The 25055-nt window shown below is 32.4% G+C and overlaps 1 protein-coding gene across 5 annotated transcripts in view; it reads right to left on the reverse strand.

The window, feature by feature from the left end:
- Positions 1 to 8429: 8429 nt before the first annotated feature.
- Slc16a7 (solute carrier family 16 member 7) overlaps positions 8430 to 25055 on the reverse strand; it is a 170114-nt gene continuing 153488 nt past the window's right edge. For all 5 annotated transcript variants that reach the window (XM_071609712.1, XM_071609711.1, XM_071609709.1 and 2 more), the window contains 2 exons: positions 21567 to 22382; positions 8430 to 18223 (listed from right to left, as the gene is read on the reverse strand). In XM_071609712.1, the coding sequence (XP_071465813.1) occupies positions 17952 to 18223; positions 21567 to 22382 (1088 nt within the window). In that variant the 3' untranslated portion in view covers positions 8430 to 17951. The remainder of the gene's footprint in view (positions 18224 to 21566; positions 22383 to 25055) is intronic.

Genomic DNA, 25055 nt, shown 5'->3' on the forward strand with positions numbered 1-25055 from the left:
TTACCACCACATTCAACTCACTCAGCAAGGCCCTGTCCACTACAAAAACAACTCACTCCCCCTCCTTTTTCTCTCGCTCGCTCTCAGAGAGTATAAGGAAAGAAAACATTTTTTGGTTCTGATTGAATGGAATTGTAGATGGAAGATTTATGAGCTAGTATAGTGCATAGTGTTTTTATTCTATATTTTCTCCTAAGTGGAATGAATATACAACACACTGTGGCAGGTATTCAATATTCATGTGACCCTCATACTGTTACTGACTTGTTAGAAATAAATGAAAGGCCCTTTTAGCACAGGAAAGATAAGAGTCTACTGAAGCCCAAGGGGAAGAATCACCACCTCACCCAGTGTGTCTAGTGGAATGGCATTGGGAGCCCACTGAAATGCACTTCAGGGAAGTCCCTGCTTAAATATTGAAAGGGTCGGGTCAAGTTCAATTAGCATGGCCCTATGCCCCTCTACTGGTCATCCTCTTTTCCCCTTTGTCCTACCAGGATGTCAATGTGATGATGGAGGCTAGAGCAGTCTACTGATAAGCACAGTGAAAGCCAGAGTGCTGAGACCCACAAAGCAGAGCCTGAAAGAACCTTGGAATATAATGGCAGCACTGTACCCAAGAGAGACTTTGGCAGCTATTTCTGGATTTCATGTTATTTGGAGAGGAGGGAGACAATTATTATGATGAACTACTATGATTGGATTTTGGTATTTCTCCCTTCCAAGCACTAACCTGGCCTGACCCTGCTTAACTTCAGAGATGAGACAGGATGGGGCACATGCAGGATGGCTGGCTGTAGTTTCCTTTATTTCTAAATGTATTCTTAATTGATGTCATGCTGAATCAGATATATTCATGTGGACAGCTAGTGTTAAAACAATATTACTTATGATATACACCTTGCTTATTTGCAATAATATATTCTTTGAGAAATCCTGTATTTGATAGTAATGACTTCTATTAAAGTAATAATAGGGTATTATAGAACTTCTTCTATAATTTTAATTTATTGAAATGTGTTAATATTTTCATGAGGTAAAATTATATTGAAAAGGGAACGTCTTGCAATTTATAATAACACCAATATACATACCTTATTATAAGTGAAGTAGAATTCTAGGTAACTTAAATTTAATATTCCATTCTATTCTCATGACAATATATTAGTTTTTATGAAATCAAATGTAAATCTATGATACTTAATATTTTTCAAGTTCTCCTTGTTGTACATGTATCAAGTGCCCATCAAAGATTCTCTAAATTCCAAATTATAGAATGTTCTCTAATAATTAATGTTAATGATTATATTAATTTTATGAAATGTTACATAATTAATTAATCATGATAGGACTGTATCAAGATAGCTTGGTCAGTAGATGAAATTGGCAGAAACTGCATATCAGTATCTCATTAATATGTACCTTAAATGTAAGCTCATAGTTTTTCAGTTATCATGACCTATCATTTTTAGATTCCTAACTGTCAGAGTCATTTCCTTTTTTTACATTCTAAAAATGTAGTTTCAATCCCTAATGGAAAATGAATATTGTGTTAACAGTTCACTCTTTTATTGTGTTAAGTCACAAGGCCAACTGCTGGCCCCCACAATGGAGAGACCACCAGGTAAAGGGAATGAACTACAGTGTGTGGGAGCAGAAGCCCACCAGCAGCAACACCACAGTAATGAGCACCTGGGCAGGGAAACCACACTGCAGTTGATGAGCCACTACAGACTCAGTGAGGGCAGCTAGCGGAGATGGAAAACTGCAAAGATCCTGGTCATTAAAGGCCCTCACACCTACATGAGATTTACCGCAGGACGTTACCTGGCCTTAACAGTAAATAAAGCATTTTGAAATATATCAAAGAATTCTGTTCTTTTCTTTTTTTTAGTAATAGGGATTGAAGCTTACCCACTGAGACACATCCCCAGGCCTTTTTATATTTTATTTTGATACAGGGTTTCACTAAGTTGCTTAGGACCTCACTATGTTACTGAGGCTGGCTTTGGACTCGAGATCCTCCTGCCTCAGCCTCCAGAGACACAGGGATAACAGGCACATGCCACTCAATTCTTCTTAATAAGTTCTGCATTCAGAAGAAATTGATTAACCAGAGCCTAACCTGGTGAGCTTTTAATCAGAGCTTAATTGAACTGAGGGAAGGAAAATTCTCAACTTCAACCCACTCTAGCCAAACTTGTTTCATCTACCAGGGCAGAAAGGATGAGATATATGTTATAGATCATGATGCAGAAAGACAAGCTCACTAAAAATTGATCTGATTACAGGGCTTCCCCTTCCCCACAACTGACCAACATCTCACTATCAACTCCTTTTGCACAGGACATCGTGTGTGGCAATCAAAGAAAAGTCTAAAATGTGGGGTTGAGTTTGTGGCTCAGTGGTAGAGCACTTGCCTACCATGTTTGAGACCCTGGGTTTGATCCTCAGCAACATATTAAAAAAAAACAAAGATAAATAAATAAAATAAAGGTATTTTAGGTATTTTGTTCTTCTACAACTAATATATATATATTATATATAATACAAAATAATACAATATATATGATATATATATATATATACACATATAGATGTATAATATATAATACAAAATGTAATAAAAGTCAAAGGACACAGTTTGAAGTGATAGAGCAAATGCTGAAACTTCTCAGTTACTATAGGCGTGTTGGAATTGGGAAATATAAAACAACCATGATTGATATGCTAAGGGCTCTGGTGGATAAAGTAAATCACATGCCAGAACGGGTGGGCAATGTAAGCAGAAGAAAGGAAATTCCATGAAAGAATAAAAACAAATGCTAGAGATCAAAGATGCCATAACAAAAATGAAGAGTGTCTTGGATGGGCTCATGGTAGCCAGGAAACCAGGTAGGAGAGACTCTCTGAGCTTGATTATATCTCAATACTAACTTCAAAATCTAAAACACAATAACAATATGAGAAAAGAAGAGACTGCTTAAAAACTGCATGATAACTACAAAATTATAACATATGCATAATGATAATACCAGAAGGAGAATAAAAGAGAAGAAATATTTGAAATAGTAAAAACTGGAAATTTTCCCAAATTAATGTCAGATACCAAACCAACAGACTGAGAAATCTCCAAGAACAACTAATCAGGATAAAGTCATGAAAAACTACAATTAGACATATAATTTGCCAAGTACAGAAAATTAAAGAAAAATGTGAAAAGAAGCCAAAGATAAAAAAAAAAAAACATACTTATGGATGAACAAAGATAAGAATTGCATCTGACTTCTCCTTCAGAAACCATGCAAGCAAAAGGAGTGGAGTGACGTATATAATGTGTTGAGGGAAAAATGCCCACTAATTTAGGATTCTGTATTCTGTGAAATTATCCTTCAAAAGTGAGGACAAAATAAAGATGTTCTCAGGCAAGCAAAAACTGAGGGAATTTGTTGCCAGAAAGAAATTCCCTTACTTGCAAGAAACATTCAAAGAAAAACAAGGCTTTTTTAGGGAGAAGGAAAATGATATAGATCAGAAAACTTGGATCTACAGAAAAGATTTCTGAAAAAGAATGAACTCTTCCTTTTATTGTCAGTTTATCTAATAGATAATAAACTGTTCAAAATAATAATAGTAACAATGTATTTGATTCTGCATGCTTATATATACCTGAAATGAACAATAGCAATGATACAAGTGATGAGAAGGAGCAATTAATTTGTTTTTCCCCTTTTTTGCAGAGGTGGGAATCAAATCCAGGGCCTTACACTGTACCACAGCTACATCCCCAGGTCAGAATTGTTTTGTTTTATAAGATACCCACACATTCCAGAAAAAAAAAAAAACTGTTGTTTCTAAACATGGGCTTTGATTGCCAGCCTTTAGGATAACTATTCACTAAAGAAAACAAGTACTATTGAAATTGGAAAGAAAGGGATAAAGAAAATCATAAGAATGCTCAATTTAAACAAGCAAGCAAACAAACAAACAAAAAAGAACAACAGGGGAACAAATAGAAAATAGCAACACATATGATAGATATTAAGATAATTGTATCAACTAAATCAGTTATCACTTTGAATGTCAGTTGTCTAAAATGCACCAAAGAAAAGAGATTGCCAGATTTGTTAGCATCACTGAAAATCAGAAATATATAATACAGGAGCCAGGGTTGTAGCTCAGTGGTAGAGCTCTTGCTTAGCAAGCATGAGCCCTGAGTTCGATCCTCAGCACCACATAAAAATAAATAAATTATATAAAGGTATCATGTCTATCTACAACTGAAAAAAATAAAAAAAAGAAACAGATAATACAAAAATAAAAGTACAAATTAATATTTCTCATGAATAGAAATGGAAAAATCTTCAATGAAATATGAGGAAATTCAATCTAACAATGCATAAAAATAAATAGACACTGTGACCAAGTGGGATATACTCCAGGAATGCAAGGCAGATTTTACATTAAAGCATCAGTTAGTGTAATCCATCACATCAACAAGCTATAGAAGAAAAATCAAAAGGTAACACCGATAGCAGGGCATGGTGGTATATGCCTGTAATCCCAGGGGCTTGGGAGGATGAGGCAAGAGGATCTCAAGTTCAAAGTCAGCCTCACAACTTTAGGTCCTAAGCAACTCAGTAGGACCCTGTCTCTAAATAAAATACAAAATAGGGCTGGGGATGTGGCTTAGTGTTTGAGTGCCCGAGTTCAATCCCTGGTAACTCCCATGGCATGTGTGCTCACGCACATACATACATACACATACACACATACACACACATACACACACACAAAGATAACACTGATAGATGGAGAAAAAGCATTTGGCAAATCCATCACTCATTCACAATTAAAAAAATCTCAGTAAACTAGCAGTAAAGAACTTCCTTAACTTGATAAAGAATGTCTATAAAAACCCTCTATGAGAAACTCAAAGCTTTGTCCCTAAGATCAGAAAAAAGGCAAGGATGTCTTATTTCACTATCGCTTTTCATCATCATGCTGAAAGTCCTAGCTAATGCAGTAAGACAAAAGATAAACAAATAAAAGATGTACACCTATTGAGAAGGAAAATAAGACTGTTCAAACACAACATGATAATCCATGTAGAAAATATGAACTACAGTCATGCGCTATTTAATGATAGGGATGTGTGCTAATAAATGTGTCATTAGGTGATTTTCTCATTGTGCAAATATCATAAAATGTATACTCACATACTAAGAGAGCCACATAAGTTCTAAGCAATGTATCTCATAGGATCACAATGCTATATGCCATCTGCCATAGACTGAAACATGCAGTGCATGATTTTAACTGACAAAAAAACAAACACCAAAACCTCCTAAAACAAATGTAGCAAATGATTACAGCAAGGTTGTAGAATACACAATTAATAATCTATAGACCATTCATATCAGGAAAGAACAAGTGGAATTTGTAATTAAAAGCACAATACCATTTACATTAGCACTCCCAAGTACTAAATTCTTGGGGATAAACTTAACAAAGCATGAGTATAAGATCTATATAGGGAAAACTCCAAAACTCTAATGAAAATAATCAAAGAAGGTGGTGGGGAAGGGGATAGAGTAGGTCAGTGGGTAGAAGAAGGAGAACAAGAAGAGGAGAGGGACAAAGGGAAAGAGATAGAAATATGGAACAAATTTAACAAAATATCCTGTCATGAATGTATATATAGATATATATATAGATAGATAGATAGATAAATATATATATATATATATATATATATATATATATATTTATATGTAAAATTACATTTCACCTGCATGTATATGTAGAAAATACAAATAAAATTTAAAAATTTAAATAAAAATAAATAAATAAATAAAGGAGCAAAAGGAAGATTAGTTGAGAAGAGGGCATGGGAAGAGGGAAGGTAAAGGGGTACATAGATATTGAATTCAAATTCCTTGTATGTATTATTTTGTCAAAATGAACCCAAATATATTATATCACTATAATTTTCTAAATTAATAAATGGAAAGATATTGAATGTTCATAGATAGTAGATTTAATGTTATCAAGATGTCAGATCTTCCCAAAGTCATCTATAGGTTCAATTGAATCATAAACAATATCCAGGCCAGTTAATTTGTGGTCATGCAAAAACTAAATTCTGAAGTTTATATGGACAGGCAGAAGACCAAGAAGAATCAACACAGTGTTGAAAGAGAACATATTTGGAGTGCTGACATTACCTGGTTTAAAAATTTATTATAAAAATACAATAATCAAGACAGTGTGGAACTGGCAAAAAAATAGACAGATCCATGGAATAGGACAGAAAGCCCCCAAACAGAGTCAGAGTATCTACTGGTCTTTGACAAAAGAATTAAGAAGTAGAGAAAAAAATAATCTTCAGTAAATGGTACTGAGACAACTGGATATTAACATGGAAAAAAACATGAATTACTGCCTTCATACAAATTAACTGAATGTAAAAAGAAAAACTATAAAACTCTTGAGAGATCTAGAGAAAATCTAAATAACCTAGAATTTGGTGATTTTTTATTTTTGTACTGGGGATTGAACCCAGGGCACTCAACCACTGAGCCACATCCCCAGACCTTTTTATATTTCATTTAGAGATAGGGTCTCAATAAGTTGCTAAGGCTGGCTTTGAACTTGCGATCCTCCTGCCCCAGCCTCCCAAGCCATTGGGATTGCAGGCGTGTGCAACTGAACCCAGCGATGATGTTTAAATATACCACGAAAAGCACCATTCATGAAATAAAGAATTGATAAACTGTACTTCATTAAAAATATAATTTTTAGCTTTATGAAAAATAATATTAGGAGCATAAAAAAAGAAACCACAGACTGAGAGTAAAGAACAGAATCAAAAGTTTACAAAAGACATATCTGATAAAGGACTGATACCTAAAATAAAAAACAAAAAAAACAAAAACTTAAAACTTATCAAGACAACAAAAAATCCAATTTAAAAATTGACCAAAGACATTAACTGATATCTCACCAAAGAAAATATGCAGATAATAAATAAACATGTGAGAAGAAGTCCCATATCATGCATCATCAGGGAAATGAAAATTAAAATAGAAATATCACATCTTTATTTGCTGTCCCAAAGTCAGGACACTGACACCACCAAATGCTGATGAAGTTTTAGAGCAATAGGCACTGTGAGTCGCTGTTGTTAGGAATGCCAAATGGAACAGTCACTTGGTAAGACAATTCGGAGGCTACTTACAAAACTAAGTGTGCTCTTACCATATGACCCAACATGTGCATAAAATTTGCAAAAGAATGTTTACAACAGTTTTATTCATAATTGTCACATATTGGAAGCAACTAACATGTCTTTCAGTAGGTGAATAAATTGGTACATTCAGACTATTTGGACAATAAAATATTTTTCAGTGCTAAAAAAATGAATTATTAAGCATGATAAGAACGGAAGAGACTTATGTGCATATTACTAAATAAAATAAGTCAGCTGAAAAGACTGCATGCTAAATAATTCTAACTATATAACATTCTGGAAAAGACAAAATATGGAGATGGTAAAATAACTAATGGTTGCTGGGGTTTAAGGCATGAATAGGTAGAGCACAGAGGATTTATAGGGCAGTAAAACTACTCTGAATGATACTATTATGATGATTGCAAAATAAACATTTGCCTAAAACATTAGAAAGCTCAACACCAAAAGTGAACCCTAATGTAAACCTTATGCACTTCAGGTGAAAATGACATGCCAATAGAGGTTTGTTTAATGTACCATTCTGTTCAGGAGTGTAGGTAGTGGTAGCTATGCATATGTGAGGCAGGTAGTTAATGAGAAATCCTATACTTTCCTCTCAATTTTGCCCTGAACCTAAAAGTGTTCTAAAAATAGTTCATTTGGGGCTGGGGATGTGGCTCAAGCGGTAGTGGCCTTGCCTGGCATGCACGGGGCACTGGGTTCGATCCTCAGCACCACATAAAAATGAAATAAAGATGTTGTGTCCACTGAAAACTAAAAAATAAATATTAAAAAATTCTCTTTCTCTCTCTCTTAAAAAAAAGTTCATTTAAAAGCAAGTAAAGGGAAAGACAGTGAGATAGGAAGGGCACAAATGGTAATTCTGTGATGTGGGTAGTGTTCTCTTTTGACCTGTGTGTTTATTCTGTGAATATCGTTTAGATCACATGTGCATATAATCATGAAGAACAAACCCTACACATTCATTTCAGCCAGAATAAACTGGTGGTATTATTCACTCCTCTGACTTCCATTGACATTTATCAGTTACATACATTCAGACAAAAAGAGAAGTGCTCCTACATGTGGGCTTGTGTTGGACATTATGTTTTGATTAGTGTAGAGTGTAGCACAGCATTTCATGGACCTTAAGAAAACGCAATATAGATTGGATTTAAAAATTTTAACACGTAAATTTATTTGTCATCTTAATTTTAATTTTAATAAGCAATACAGTTTTTTTCTTATACATCATAGAAATATATATGCATGTACTTTCTAAGAAACAGCACAGGCTTGCAATAAAAATTAGTGAGCAGTAAGAAATAATAACTACAATACAATAATAATAGAGTACAAAGGAACACAGATAGTTCTAAATTGCATAATTCAGACAAAAAGGATATTCTAATTTTATTGCACTCTTCCCCACTTACCCCCAAGAAAGCATAAATAAAGCTTAGCAGACAGGAGCACTTATGATCAAGGTCAATGTTGGAAATAAGTAGCACCTTTAGTCATTAAAATGATTGTCAACAACTCTAGGAAGCCTAAATAGAGCAATTCTGATTTTGTAAAGAAAATAAAACTAGTTGATATGTACCATAAAGTTTTGCTGCTGCATATTTCAGCATTTGCATAGAATGTTTGAGAAAATAAAAATGAATTTGATACAGAACATTAATTTTAAGTAAATAAAATGTTACAGGTGTTTCTGTGTCTTATTTTTAATATTAGAGAAGTCTTATAATATATATATCAAGCTGCATCAAAGAATACTGTAGTATCTTTTAATTATCTAGATCCATAATGTTATTTCAATAAGATTACTCTATGCCTGGCACTTTGCTAGGCATTAAAGTTGTTGTCATTCTAACTAAGATGACATCCTTATCCACAAGGAGCTCACAGTCTAGTAAGAAAGAGATGAATTGGAAAATATATTCAAAACTGCGGGTAAAACATATATTCCCACAGAGGAATTTGACAATTTGGTTTTAAATTTATTGTGTAGTAAGACCTAGAAACTACAGTAGATATTTCTCTAACACATTATTCCCATGTAACACTGTAAATCAACTGAAATTCAAGTGGTAAATGATGCAGTATTAAACAAATCTGCTTTAAAAGGAAGCAGGAACAATTAATTGATGAACAACAAACTCCTCATTTAAATAAATCTACATAAAATTTAGCTAAAACAAAAATATGTTCTTATATGTAAATGCCATTTTTTCTCATTTTTTGTTAACTTCTTACATATGTCTTATTTTCTAGGTTTACAACTACGACAGACACAAAAAATTTCAAAAGAAAATTCCATAAATAAATAAATTTATCGAGATCAAATCACAATCACTTTAAGTACATTCATCTGTAAGAAGGCAAAAGGAAGATGGTCTATCTTATATTTTTAAACATTGACAGGCGCATATTTAAATTAATTATTTTATATTTTATTAATTTTTAAAAGAAATGAAATAGGACAATCAAAATTCACGTCATATAAAAACAACTGAATCCACTTATGTGTCAAGCAAAACTACTCTTTATTTTATATCAGAGTAACTAACCACAGTCAATAGGCCATGTGGCAACTTGTTCAGCAGTCATTAAAATACTATAGAACAAAGCAATTTCATTATACTTTTTAAACTTAAAAGTCATAAAATTACAACACAAGATATAGTTTATATTTTAAAAATACTTGCACAGATTAACCCTTAAATCCAATCTCTTATTAAAGAATTCTTGAGAAGGTAGCTGGGTGTGGCTATGGCCAAGGAATGTCTTACATATGTGTATTTTAATATTAGTAACACGTTATGTATAACTTCTATTTCAAAAATCTTACTTTTCCTAAAATTCCTGGGACTCAGGCGACTGAGACAGGAGGGTCGAGAGTTCAAAGCCAACCTCAGCAAAAGCAAGGTGCTAAGAAACTCAGTGAGACCCTGTGTGTAAATTTAAAAAAAAAATACAAAATAGGGCTGGGGATATGGCTCAGTGGTTGAGTGCCCCTGAGTTCAATTCCCAATACCAAAAAAAAAAAAAAAAATCTTAATTTTTAATATCTGCTCCAGTTTAATACTGGGATGAGAAAGGAGTATTTGTTGAAAGAATGTAAACTATTAAATAATTTTTTTTCAAAAATTTCTTAAAAATGGGAAATTATTCAATCTAGGAAATATTTAACTAAAATGAGTTTAACATATTTGGGAGGAAATACTTTATATGAAAATTTCAAATCACATGCCAATTTTAGTAAATATTTCAAAAGACTATGCTCATTCATCTCCCACATAGGAATTACTATACTGACAGATTGTGACTGAAGTATGACATCATTTTTGTCCTGATTACAAATGAAGGTGCCTTATATTTATCACATGCACACATTGAAACTACTGAGACTGCCTCCTATCACAATGGCAATGGAAACAGTAAAGGAATGTTAATTTGGCTGAATCTAATTGAACACACCATTGACTGCAGATGTGTTTAGGGACAAACAATGAATTGAGCAAACAAATATTAAGCACTGATTATTGTTTTTACGTTTTTCTGGAACAAAGCTCTAAAAAGCCACCACTCTTCCTCCAAGAATCCTTTAAAAATAATTGATTATTTTTGTTGTTCTTGTTATTTTCTGAGGGCATATGAAACAGAGATAATTTAGAAAGAGTATCTATCTATCTAGGTATGATGGAGGTAGATGGTATTTCCAGCACAAAAGAAGCTCTAGTTATACTGTTTCCAAACATTTGTTGTGCATTTTAATATTGGTAATTAGGTGAGATTACCATTTCAAAACCAATATTTTTGGGGGATAGACCATATTCTAATTATTTTCTTAACATATCTTCAGGTTCTTAGGTTAAGATTGTAGGCATGATCTCCTCAAGTAATACAATGACAATAATTTCTGGCATGCAATTTAATAATTCACAAACTTTTATTTTCTATATTCTGGCATTTTAATTTAGGGAACAAATGCATGAATGCTACTTTTAAAATATAAATGTAAGCAAAAAAGTAATTACTGGAATACTGAAATATTATATCTATTAGCATAATATTGGTATTTTAAATAACTTTGATATTATTATAACAACATGTATTGTGTAAAATCATTCATCCCAGTAGATATTACTTCTGATTTATCCAGAATTATCTACTATTGCAATCAGCAAATATTTTCAAATTAAGTTTGGAAACATGATTTTACAAAGTATGATTGGAGAAAATATTCATATGGAATATAAAGAATTTATCAAGTGTGTTTCTAGGAAAATATTTTATTCACTCTATAAAAGTCATCAGTTCCAACAGGATGGCTTACATAGTGCAATACAGAAGAAAATGTCTTTGGAGTTAAAGGACCTGGGTTCCATCTCCAACCCTGCATTAACTCAGAGGATTGGTGTATATTTAGGCAAAGCCCTTAATCTGCTATGGTCTAGTACTGTTAAAATGTGGATGTCTAACAAAATTAGTTTGGAGGGTTGAGAAGATGTAACAAATTAATTGAGTACATTTTTCAGTGTATAAATATGTTAAAACAAAATATAATACAAATAAAAATACAATTATATCTAATGTTTGGAAAATAAATATTTCAGTTCACATGTCTTATTTTACTAAATCCAGAAATTCATACTTTAACTAGAAATAATAGGTCTTAGAAAAACAAAGTCCATGAATAACATGTCAGATATTGGTGCTGTATGTTAATGAACAAAATATATAAATTAATTGGGTCTAACTAAAAAAAAACTTGTTATAGATACATATGAAAGTAAAAAAAGGAAACAAAAATAAAACACAATAGAAGTCTGAATAAAAATAATGTTTTAAAATTCTACCCAGAAACTCATGAGATGAAAATCCCATCCTTTTTCTTTTACTGAGCAGAACATTTTACCAACTTATGATGCCTTAGTAGAGTGGTCAGTACCAATGTTTTCATACAGAGTTTTTCTAGCTTATTTTGTTACCTTTGAATTAAAAACAAAGAAACAAAAGAAATGTTTTATCATGTGAAGAAAAATATCTGCTGCAATATTAATAAATTTATAATCAGTGAGTGCTGGCTTACCTAATTACTCCTGAACATGGCTCATTTCATTAAGAAGTACAGATAAAGATAGAAAAACATGAAGATTGGGGAAATAATGGGTATATAACCAAACCCACTTCAAAGAAACAAAAGTTCCATAGCAAAACTGTCTATGATTAAGTAAAAAGGTTAAAGAAAATTATCTCAACATTAAAAAAACGGAAAATAATTAAAGAGTAAAAGGGAGAGAAAAGGTAGAACATCAGGGGGTTGGAATGGAGAAGTAATTTGGTCTAAGAATTTCCATACACCACTAAAGTCAATGTTAATTTTGCTCTTAAGGTAGACATTTAAAAATTATCATTCATAAAATAACTATAGCAATTCCTATGTAATCTGTCCCTACATGAACTGAGGAAAAAGCATTTGGAGAGAGAAGACTAAAATCATATAGCAGAAATTCTTAATGAGCTCAAATCTACAGCATAAGAACAACTGATAACAAAGAACAGAAAATAAAAAACTATAAAAATCAGAACTAAAATAATGTGAACTCAGCAAAATTCATTTTAATTGCATCAACAAAAATGAACATGATTTCAATAACACAGACATTATAGTTAAATACTGATATTTGGGCTTCTTAGCTCTTCAGTAGATTCTCAAACATGATCATGCATATGGATATGCAGAGGTCAAAAATCTTAAAAGAAAAAAGGTGAGATGAGAAAGTCAAGATTTTAATTTTAGTTTTTCATATCCATAATTTTGATGTTTGGTTTTATAAACTACAAGAAATTTACTTGATATGTTTTATCAGTGATACTACTTCATTGCCAAAACCTATAGGTTGATACATAATGGAGCAATGCTGTGATGGTCAGTTTTGTTTCTAAAAGTGTCAGGCACTTCAAGAAAAACAGAAACATTCATGATAATAAGTGCCAAGGATAGGAAGACTTTTTTTTAAAAGATTCTTTAAAATCGCATTCAATTATATATTTATTGTGCATAAGGAAAACTATACCTAATAAAACACTTAGAACATAAGCTTATTCACTGTCCAGAAAACCTCATATCTATAGTCACAGGAGTTCCCTTATTTGGAAAGATAAGTATATACAGTTGGCGTCAGGACAACCATTTTTCTAAATCACAAATAGATAGGACCAGATTCATCATGAGGTCATAAAGAAAGCAGTGCATTAGAAGTGCATCCCTCAATAGAGTTAGGAGAAACACATTCTCAGGATTTCAAGAGTCCAGAGGGAGGAAGATGAAGCAACAATGCTAAGAAATGAATGATGATACAGATGTTCAGAAAAACCTGAAAAGTGAGAGTGTTCAGGGGAAGCAGTATTAAATAATGAAAAGAAATACACTTTATATGAATAAATCAAATACTCTGTAATGAGTATCTCTTAACTCCTTTTGTGGCAGCTTTGGATAATCCCATAAATGGGGATAATCATTAAAATTCTAAATATACTGTTTTATAGTAAGTAGTTTTCACTTTTTACATTACAATAAATAGCAACCAGTATAGGAATTCCTTATCCAGAGTAAATACCATTCTCCTTCTAAATCCAACTTCAGGGAAAATATATTATGCCTGAGTCATATAAATATGCTGCTATTTTTATGAGAAAAAAAGTCACTTTAAAATAATTATGGCTACTACATAATCATCACCATTATTTGGGATAATTTCCATTGTCTAAAAAAGGCAAGCAATTTGAAATAATATTCAGTTTATGGCAAACATATTCTCTAATAAACACTGAACAAATAATACAAATTTCAGTAAAATCTAATTTGTTTACCATATAATGCTTACATTTTTGTACCTATATTTTAACTACTTTTGCCTCTGTAGTTTCTATTTGGAAGCAGCATGGTAGTGAATACCCCAGGGAAGGGCTCTTTTCTGCTTTTAGGTAAACCTGAGTTTAAATTTTGGTTTGGTCACATACTACTTTTTAACTTTGGGGACTTTTCTGGGATTTTTTTTTATGTCTGTTTTTATTTCTACTCATTAATTATATCAAGTTAATTACTTCTACCATGGCTTTGGTTTGAATATTAAAAGGCATTATACAAGCAAAATATACGATACATAAATATTAGTTTCCTTCTCACTTTGTATTCTTTCTCCCTAATTAGAGTCTTACATTTATTATTTTATTTTAATTTTATTAAACTGAAATATTCTACACAATAAGATTTAAAAAAAGATTTTTGATGAAAAAAGTTTTAACTAATTAATCAAGGTTATAGCATCTATATAAAAAATATTTATATGGTGTCTTTTCCTTTTTTAAATACCCTTGTCGTTTTATAGGCAGAAAATGATGTGTATAAAATTCCAGGATTTTGAAATGCACGTTTAGACCTATCAAACCTAAGTGTTTCACTTATTTTCTGGTGTCCAGGTGAAGCCTGTGGGCCCATGAACTAATTTAGTTGGAATTTGGTACCAAACAAGTGAAATCAATGAGTCATATGAATTAACACGGAGAAAAAAATCATGTCTTCCCATGTGAAATATACTATAACCCAAGTTGACCTAAAAAGGATTAGGAAAGAGGATGTGGACAGGTCAGGACAAGTCCATACCCTATGATCTGTCAGAAAATGTGAAGTAATATTTAAGGGTAAATACTGAAATATAAGGGATGCTAAGTTAACACAAATGGCAAAATAGACAGTGATCATAAATTATTTTGGTACACTGGTTTATGACAATCCTCCTATAAATTCCATGGTGGGCAACAGAGTCTAGTAGGAACTTTAGCAGTAATTGACTTTGCTTCATATCTTGAACATCTAAAATCTATTGTTACTTAGGCAAAGAAATATGTTCAGCACTAATTCTTCAGACACAGAGGCTAAATATATTTACTCCTCCACTTATGTGACTATGCAATAAATGAAAGTTCTGGGCCAATATTCTTTGCTCAATCTTTGATTCTGCAATTATTCTTCCAATGATTGGAAGTGAAGTAATAAAAGTGAACAAGTAGAATGACTTATAATATACTGAAAGAGTTCTTAATCTAGTATGTATTTATATCATGTTTCATGTGTGTTCTGGACTAATTTTGCGAGCTAATATGCATGTATTTTTATGACTTCATGCTGTGCACTCTCAGGCATGACTATATATATGACATCATACTTTGAATCAGCAAATTTTCTTCCTTTTTTTCCCTAAAAAATAATATAATCAATGTTAAAAATGAAGAGATAATGTAAGGCAACCAAAGAGCAGCAAAGCAAGTGTAAATTGGTTTGACTTGACTCTTCAGTTGGCAAATAAACCTCTTCCCATGGAGAAGGCAATGGAATGCACCCCACAGAAAGTCTCTACTAGCTGGTGATAAGGATGTGGTTCTAAGAACCAAAACTCCAAGATCATTACTTTGTTAATTATTCCTTCCTGGATCTGATACCTGTATTAGTTTAGATATGTATTTTCAGAGAATGCAAGGTATTTTTACGGAAGTGTTTATAACTGGAGAAATACTACACAGCAACCATGTTGCATTTCATATGATGAGTTAGAATTGAATACAAAAGCACTAATAATATAAAACTAGTTAATTTGAGAATCAAGATTGAGTGAAACTAAATGAAAAACAGCCATATATTGTCACAATTTTCTTCATTTATTTATCTATGATCTTGGCACATCTTGTTTTATTCAATATTTGAAAAATATAAACATCCTATCATATGCAAAAAAGCAAATGTGAAATGAAAAAAAGATTTTATATCACTCCATAAATATGAGCCAAATGCTTAAAGAGTGCAAAAATTTTAAAGATCAAATCTTTAATGTGAACTCTTACAAAAGTATGGTGTCCAGGTACAGTCTCATTAGAAATAAGAATAGTACCTGCCTCTACTGCAATAAAAAAAAAAAAAAGAAAAAGAAAAACAAAGTTTTTTGGACATATGAAGGGTGATATTACTTCAATAATAATATCATAAATGCTTTTTATTAATCAGAATATTAATCTTTAGATTTGTAGGTGTAAATATTTATCATTTTAGCTATGATATTTGTAGTTTTGAAAGCACAGAACTATCAAATGTGCCTGTATCAAAGAGAAATTTAGACTCTCAGATGTTTTCACACAGGAAAATGACAAACTGCTGAGTTAACCTGGGCTGCAATCTGTCAAGGTTCTTGCAATCATGTTATTAACCATACTCACAATTCCAAGCCACACAGTCTATACTTCTAGGGCTTTTTTTTAAAAAATAGTTTCCTGCTTATAGTCACAGGCAGCATAGTGTAATAAGTAAGAGGGCAAAATTTTCAAGAGTACCATTCCTATAGCCATTTTCAGTGGCTGAGGAAAAGACCTGTTTGTGCTTTGGTCTTGCTTTTATTTTTTTGTTTGTTTGTTTGTTTTGGAAAGAAGGAAATTTAGAAGAGAGTTTAGAAGGCTCAATAAAATGATCTCACAATCTTAGTTAGCTATACTACATGGATTGTGCATAACAGGAACCTTAGATCACTTCTAAGGATTGGAAAAAAATTAGGATTTGGTCTGTTTATGAACTTATCAGCTAGGATTCAGATTCATTCTTCTTTGATATTTCAGTATGACGGTGAAACTAAATTGAGGCCTAGTTAAAAGAAATCCCTGGTTCTTAATTTGTGGATTAAAAACTAAAATCCTTTTAAAATTAATGGATATAGCTCATTGCTAGTTGTCATTCAGATCTTTAGTTTGACTTACATATTAGGTAAAAATTCTGAAAATTATTTGAGGGCTCTATTCTCCAGCACCAGGCACTAGTGACACCCCTTCAAAGAAATCCTGGGTGTGGATTAATCAAGTCTAAAAATGTGCAAAAGTAATGGTATAAAATGGAGTCTTTCTTTTTTCTCAGACTTATTTTATACACAGAAGTGCTTTTTTAAATAGCAGCCACTTACATTTCTGAATTAAGACCACCCTCATTTTCATCTATGTGCCTATCTTTAAAATCCACATTGTAAAACAGTATGCAAATATACATTCTTTGTGTTTCTATGGACATTTTTTTACTTTAAAAAAATGAATAAGTGACTACGATAATATCCTTTTCAAATTTATTTATTTTCTTTTGTTCTCTATATACTCTGTGTTCATGTGGGTATGTACATGAGTGTATATGTTTATGAACTTGTGTGTATTTGTGTGTGTCTCTCTGTGTGTGAGTATGTATGAGGAGAAAAAATAATTTTTTCCTCTATTTTAAACTTTAATATAAAATAAAAAATGAAATGTGAAGAGAAGAGGGCTTTTTTATGGGATTCTCTTTTTAAGTCATTATATCAGGGTTTGAGATTTAGATCTCATTCTATAATGGACACTAGAAGTCCCTGCCTGGAAGACTTTAAAATTTGTATTTCAACCACCACATTCTGAGTTGAGCATGGAAATAAACTCGTTGCATGGATTCTTTGTATGCATAACCTCAAAATTTAACTATCCAAACAAATTTTTAGGAACTAGTTTACAATTTGCCATCGAGTAAAATCTCATTTCCATTCTTATCTGTGGCTGCTTGTTTCAACTAAAAACCTTTTCAATATTTTGCAAAACAGAAGCAAACTTATAAGTAAATTCATGAATACTGAAATCAGAGGTGTGATTCTTGTTAAATATTAGTTTCTCTTTCTGAGGGCGCACTCTCTCCTTTTGGCATTTTGACAGTAACTTCATCCTGTTTAGCATTGCTCAAGGGTTCCGATTCTCTGAACTCCTCTGTGTTCATTTGCTTCTTCATTGCCTCGTCCTTCTTCCTTTCCTTTGCAAGCAATCTATAGTTTATAGCATTACCAATGAGCAGCCATATACTTGAGGCTACCACAATAGCCCCACTGGCTAAGTACATGTATTTATAATCTCCAGTTATATCCACCAATTTACCTAAGAGACAAAGAACATCTTTTAGGATGACATATAAAACAGTTATTAAATGATAAAAAATTTCAAAAAAACTCTTCTCTAGACAAATTACACACCTCTTATTTAAATTAATGTAAAACAAGACTTTAACAAAGAAAAAGCATTCTAGGTTATGATGTCTATATAAGCTTAATAAAAGCATGTACATAAATTTAGATCATTATAATAGTAGTGCATTAAATTTATTAAAAATTATTCCTTCCAATAAAAATATACAACTAAGACAAATTAGGTATATATGTGTTTGTGTACTGATAACTACCAGAAAATATATATATATATTTTAACTCATTCCTGTAAGTAAGGATATATTTATCTATTTACTTATAGCATGCCCATCAAGATTGTGTCATTTTCCCATACTTCATTTTCTCTTCAATAAAGAGGAAAAAATGCAGTCTTTAGGACAGACACAAAGATTTTCATACTATTTTTGACAGGGCTTACAACTTACTAAATGGCTCCCTATCTCCATCTCTAGGCTAAGAACTTGATCTATCATATCTCATTTGATCCTTATTATGAAGTAATCTGGTTACATGGCTAGTATGCGGCAGAATTTGGACTCTGAGGTCCGTTGAATTTCATATTCATAACAACTCTACAATATGGTTTCACGTAAACTCTTATTCAAGTGTTATATCACTTTTTAGTCTAATTACAGTTTTTTTGCTTGTTTGTTTGTTTTTACTTTATCCAAGTCTGCAGTATCAATGCCAAACTAATCAGGAAGAAACCATTAGTTCAATTTGATTATTGAGATCCTTGAAGAACTAGGCTGGTACCACATAAGCTGAAGACTTATTGACTTATAAATCCTTCAGCTTGTAATTAGTTTTCCTCTTGTTCATGAAGGCATTTAATTCTTAATAATTATTAACAGCAAATTCAGTGTGTACAAAGCTATATTACTTATCACATGCATTCCAAGTGATTCCAATATAGACCCTTGAAGTCAGCCTATTTAGCAAGAGTTTCTAGCATTCTACCTAAAAAGTAATCAAAGGTTCAATTTTAAATTTAGGTACTTATAATCTTTATCTATTTGAATAAAATTCTCTGGTTTAAACAGGTAGATGTTAGAATGAGCTCATTTGAGTAGGCCCAAAATATATGTATATATAACAAAAATGTTATATATGTATATATAACTTTTGTTTTCCTTTCTAATTTTAGTCAAATATTTCTGTCTGTGTGATAGTCAATATAAATATGAAAACATAAGACCCATGGCCTCATTAGTTAATAATTGTACTTTCTAAGTGTTTTGGGAAATTTTCAGCATCAGGAAACCAGATATGATTTCCAGAGCTAAAGCTTCAGTTTTTTATGAGTATAAAACTTAAAGATCAGTCTGAAAAAAAAATCAATAGAAATAAAACCCACACACTCCCTACCTCTCATTGGTCTACCACCAGGGCTAATAGCAGCAGCAGCAGCAGCAGCAAGAATGTCAGAAAAAAATCACCAAATATTCAAAAGTATTTACTATGTGCTTACTATGTGCCAGACATTTTCAGTAGTAATCAAATACTAAAAAGGATACTCCGGCCTGAGAGTCAAGGAGTATCACAAGGCAGAAATAGTATTAAAAAATGGATATCTATGCTACAGTCTGAGAGCTTCAACAATGAGTTCCAGATCTATTACGTCAAATCGGCGTCAAATGACATGATGATTTGCCAATATTAATGCAACAGGCACTCAGAGTAACTGAAACTGCCTTAAAAATATATTGATGCAGGTTCTTAGTATGTGTAGAAGTGGCAAAATCATATCACTTTTTAAAAAATTCTTAGAGCCAATCTACTATGTCTTTGATTAGACTTAATTTTTTTCATATCACCACGCATGGTAATGTATAATTTTTCTCTTTTGATAGTTAGAATTTGATGCTAATGCATAAATTCTAAAATTCATTTGGTCAAATCAATTTCATATGAAAATATAGTCCAATTGTGCTTTATTTTGTAAGAAAATCAGATGGCTGATAAATAACAAGACCTAATGGCTTTCACCCTTTTTCAACAATTGTTTGGATATTGTGTTATATCCATAAATCTGCCCTAAATACTAGAGGATAGGAAAAACCAACAATTACACCACTAAGATATTACAGCCAGCTCTATTGCTCTCCTAACCAAGTGAAAAAGTGAAAGACAAAAGTCAATGAGGGCATTAAGAGTAACATTTTCGACATGAATGTCTCCACTTTTAAACGGTTCTTTGATGACGCACAGAAAGCCGTTTAACAACAGACTAAATACATGGGGAAATTTGCATTTAACCTGACTGTGCACTAGGGGGCAGGCCAAGAATCTAAGCTTAACAGTGACCAAAATAACATACAGTAGTTGCTGGAAAAGTCTGTCCTACAAAAAATAATTTAATATTAACAACATTTAAAATCTTAGACAAGTCTTCATGTCAGAATGGAATTAGGCATGTGTCTTTATCATGGGTTCAGAAGCATGATTCAATCTAAATATAATTTCCTTTCAAAAGTACTCTTAACTGTATTTCAAAAGGAAGCCATAAAATACTGACAAGCAAGTCCAACAAAAATCTAATACTTCTGTGATGACTATTTTACCTTTCTTTGTTTCTTTTTTTTTTTTAATAGTAGACCAACTTCTCAATTTTGTTGGTGGTACACTAAACTTGTATTACTTTCTTTATTGAGTTAATTTAGCATAGACACTTTTATAGACATCTTTAAAAATATTTCAAATCTTAAAATATAAAGGTAATCCTTATCAATTGTAAATACGCAACATAAACTATCTAGTAGAAAGAACAACTTTCAATGGATTTGTCTTTATCCCTGTATTATATGTTAGTGATATAAAGGTATGGCTTCCGTGGCAGTTAGTTACAAATAAATATAACTAACATACTAAAAAACAAATTCTGAAATTTTCAGAACACGATTTTACATTTTGTACCCATTTTTATATAAGCAGAACAGAAATCTGTTCAGTAATGTTAAAGTCACATTTTTTTTTATATTCCTAAAAGCACAAAATAACAACTAATTGGGATAGAAGTCCTGAAAATTATGCAACTAATTACCAATCTAACTTAAGTTCTCAAATTCATAAGTCCAGGTTCTGAAACAGAGTTAGGTATAAAATCAACTAATTATGAAATTTTAAAATGTGTAATAAAATATAAAAATCAATCCCCCTACAGTCTTTTTCGGCCATTAATATTATTGAAAGCACATGATTTACTGTAAAGAACTTCTTAGCTAATGAATATTTGCATAATTCATTTTGCTTTTATTGATGAGAAATATTCTTACCAGCAATAGGAGGGCCAAGAAGAACGGGGCCACACTCTACCACAGTGACGAGTCCCACTGCACTGGAAAACCTTGAAGCTCCAACAAGGTCCATGAGAGTTTCAAAGAGGACACTGCTAACACTCCCAAATCCATAGCCAAAAAATACAGCATATACCACCAGGCTCGTGTAGCTCTGTGCCAGGGGGCACAAGAGATGACAGATTCCAGTAAACATGACCGCAAAACTGAAGAAGTACTGGATTCGGGGACGGATAAGTTTGGAGTTTGCAATTAATCCTCCACAAGGCCTGGCAAACATATCAACAAAAGCCATAACAGACAACAAGAAAGCTGCGGAATACTCATCTATTCCCCTGTCTTTAGCATACGGAGCCAGGAAGATAATAGGGGCAAAAAAACCCAGAAACATGATGACGTTTCCAGATAGATAGATCAGAAATCCTCTATGCTTAAAAAGGGAGAAATCTAAATATTTGTTAATTTTGTTCCATGTCGATTTCTTCTGTTGGATTTTCTTCAATTCTGTATCTTCTGCTCTTATGCTAATCTTATTTTTCGATTGAGTAGTTTGTTTGGGGCCAAGGGGTCTCATGAGGGCCCCAGCCACGCAGGCATTCAAAAATATACCTCCTAAAATCAAGAAGCTTCCTTTCCAGCCATAACTATTAAAAAGGAACTGATTGAAAGGGGCCAATGTACTTAAGAAAACAGGACTCCCTGCCATGGCCAATCCATTCGCTATGGGTCGTTTCTTATAGAAGTACTTGCCAATTATTGTTAAGGCTGGTTGCAGGTTGAAGGCTAAACCTAAACCTAAAAAGAACAAGACAAAAGAGGAAAAAAGAAAACACAAACATATTACACCACTCACATAAGAAATTATTTTTGGAAGGCACATTCAAGTGGGGAAAAGTGAACGAAAAATGCAGCAGCAGGTAGTAATTTTTGAGGATTATAAGCATAAATGTAATTGTACACATCTAAAAATGTTGTCATAACTGGATACTTCAAATGATGTTTTAAAGCACAGATATAAAACCAAGAACTTCCACCTATGTATGAAAAATCACAGGATCGGTGGAAAGGAGGACAGAATTTAGATCTTATTAAAAGTCACTTAATTCCACAGATAAATTAACATTTTCCTCTTAATATACATTTATTTGCAAATACATAGATTTCTTCTGTGTGGACAAGAGTGAAATTTAAAAATGGAAAGACTTTGTCTTTTCAGAGTTGAAGAAATGTGGACAGGCTAAAATGCTCATAATTTGTAAAAAATTTTGTAATACCCCAGAGGCATTTCTTTGAATACTATGCAAATAATAAAAAAGAGTAATACATTTAAGTGATTAATCTCATTCTTTACATCCCTCACATTCCAAATTTAATGTATGTAGATACGCAAGTGCTAAATAAAAAAAGAAGTTTTTGTTTTGTTTTGCTTTACTTGAAATATGTTTTTATTTCAAGGATATAAGCTGATTGTTTCTATGAGCCCATGTTCCCATAGTCTAGGGAACTCCTTGGCAGTGTATTATTGCCTTTGAGAAATGAATTAGCTTTTGTGTCCCACTGAAGCAATATTTAGCACTATTGATGAATAAAGTACTTTTGAAAGTGCATAAAATTGATTCATGTGAAGTACCTCTCCCCTGCACCCCCACACCCTAGGCATTATTCGGTTATTTTAGGGGCTAGAGAGGTGAGCATTTTTCTGTTTACAGTTTACCTAAATTGAAACAGTATTGTAAAGTGGTTAAGTATGTAAGTTCTGGGACTTACAGGTTTAAGTACAAATACTTACTCCAACTCTTTCAAACAGACATTTTATATGAATAGAAGCATCTCTAAAAGCTCAGGAAAGAACCAAGAACATGCCTTGGGGAATAACAGAGCAGCATGATCTCTAACTCTACCTGTGAGATATGCAGAGTACGTGTAATTATATCCCACTCATAAATAATAAAACTGACCTGCCTATGATCAAATAGCTTGTAAGTGGAAGAACCTAAGCTAAAATCCACGTATTGTGTTTCAGAGTTTCTTTATCTTACGTCATTTCCCTCCCATTCTGTCGCCTGGAACTTTTGTCTTTAGCTCTTATCCCAGGCTGACAATTTCTGGCATGGTACAGTGAACACAAGACTTTAAATCAATTGATCTGAATCTGGCTCCGTAACTTACCTGTTTGCCACTGCTGAAGGAAACAGACTTCCTGAGAGTGCACACACTCAGCAACAACAACAACAAAAAGTCTTTTGCCAAAGCCAAGTTCTAGAAAGAACTTTCATGACATTGCACACATGGTAGTGTAATTGGTATTATTTTCTAATATTTATTTATAAATAACAACATGCTGAGTACTCTGCAAAGTACAATGTATTCGCTTTGCACATTAATTGTTCAACAAATCCCTGGGAAAATAACTATTAGCCCTATTTTATAGACCGAGACATACAGAGGCTAATTTATCTCTGATCACACATCATGTATGTGCTGAGTCAAATTTAAAAGTTAGTGCTGTATGCTTTCTGTAAATCAAAGTCAGAAACCAAGCTGGCTGATAATGCAAGGTAAAACCCTCATAGATGTATACAGCATCAACTCTAGAAGTACTAAGGCCTTCAAGGCCCAAAGGAATGAGATTACACATTAGAATAATAATAGTGTAATAGGTATTTCTGATACAGGATGATGTAATCATCCTATCTTTAAGTATGCCCACTTGAAGGCCCATCCTAACATTTCATGATCAAATTCAATATAGTGAATAGTCTGCACAAAGCAAAGGGCGCTCTCTTCATCGTGACAATGCTTAGATGTAAGAAAGTTGCCATTTAAAATATCAAAATGTGTTTTGCCATATCACAAAGGCATGGAAAAGTGGACAGGCTGCAAAGAGAAGAGTTTTAACATTAGTATTACTATGGCCTATAATATACTTTTTTTTTTTCATGAAATGATACATGACTGCAGGTTAGACTGATCTCAGATCATTATAAAACAAAAATGTTTACTTATTATCTCTAGGCATAAGGGAAGACCCAGCCTCTTGAATATATTGAAGATAATTTTTGTTAAAACTTTGTAGATTTTTAAATATAATTTATTGTTCAGGCATATAAAAGTGGTGCTTTTAAATGTTCAATTTCTATTTAGAGTCAATAGCTATTCTGCATGTGGCACCATGATAACCAAGTGACAGTGTGCCATTAAGCATGTTTGTGTTGTGGCAAACTGCCTTACTGAACTTCTAAACAGGTTCATTTGAGTGAGGAAGATAAAGGACAGGACTGAAAAGCTCTACCACTAATCAGAAAGCAGACACAGTCATTTTATTGTTGAATTTCAATCAGCGCATACAGAAAATATCTCTTTCACACAAGTTTTAACATATTATCAGTGGTAAGTCAAATACTCTGAGTAATAAAAACAAAAAAAATAAGTTTTTTAAAAATAAAAAACTTATTTATAGCAGAGAGT

Source organism: Marmota flaviventris, chromosome 3 (assembly GCF_047511675.1).
Source record: "Marmota flaviventris isolate mMarFla1 chromosome 3, mMarFla1.hap1, whole genome shotgun sequence".
Classification (NCBI taxonomy): Eukaryota; Metazoa; Chordata; class Mammalia; order Rodentia; family Sciuridae; genus Marmota; species Marmota flaviventris.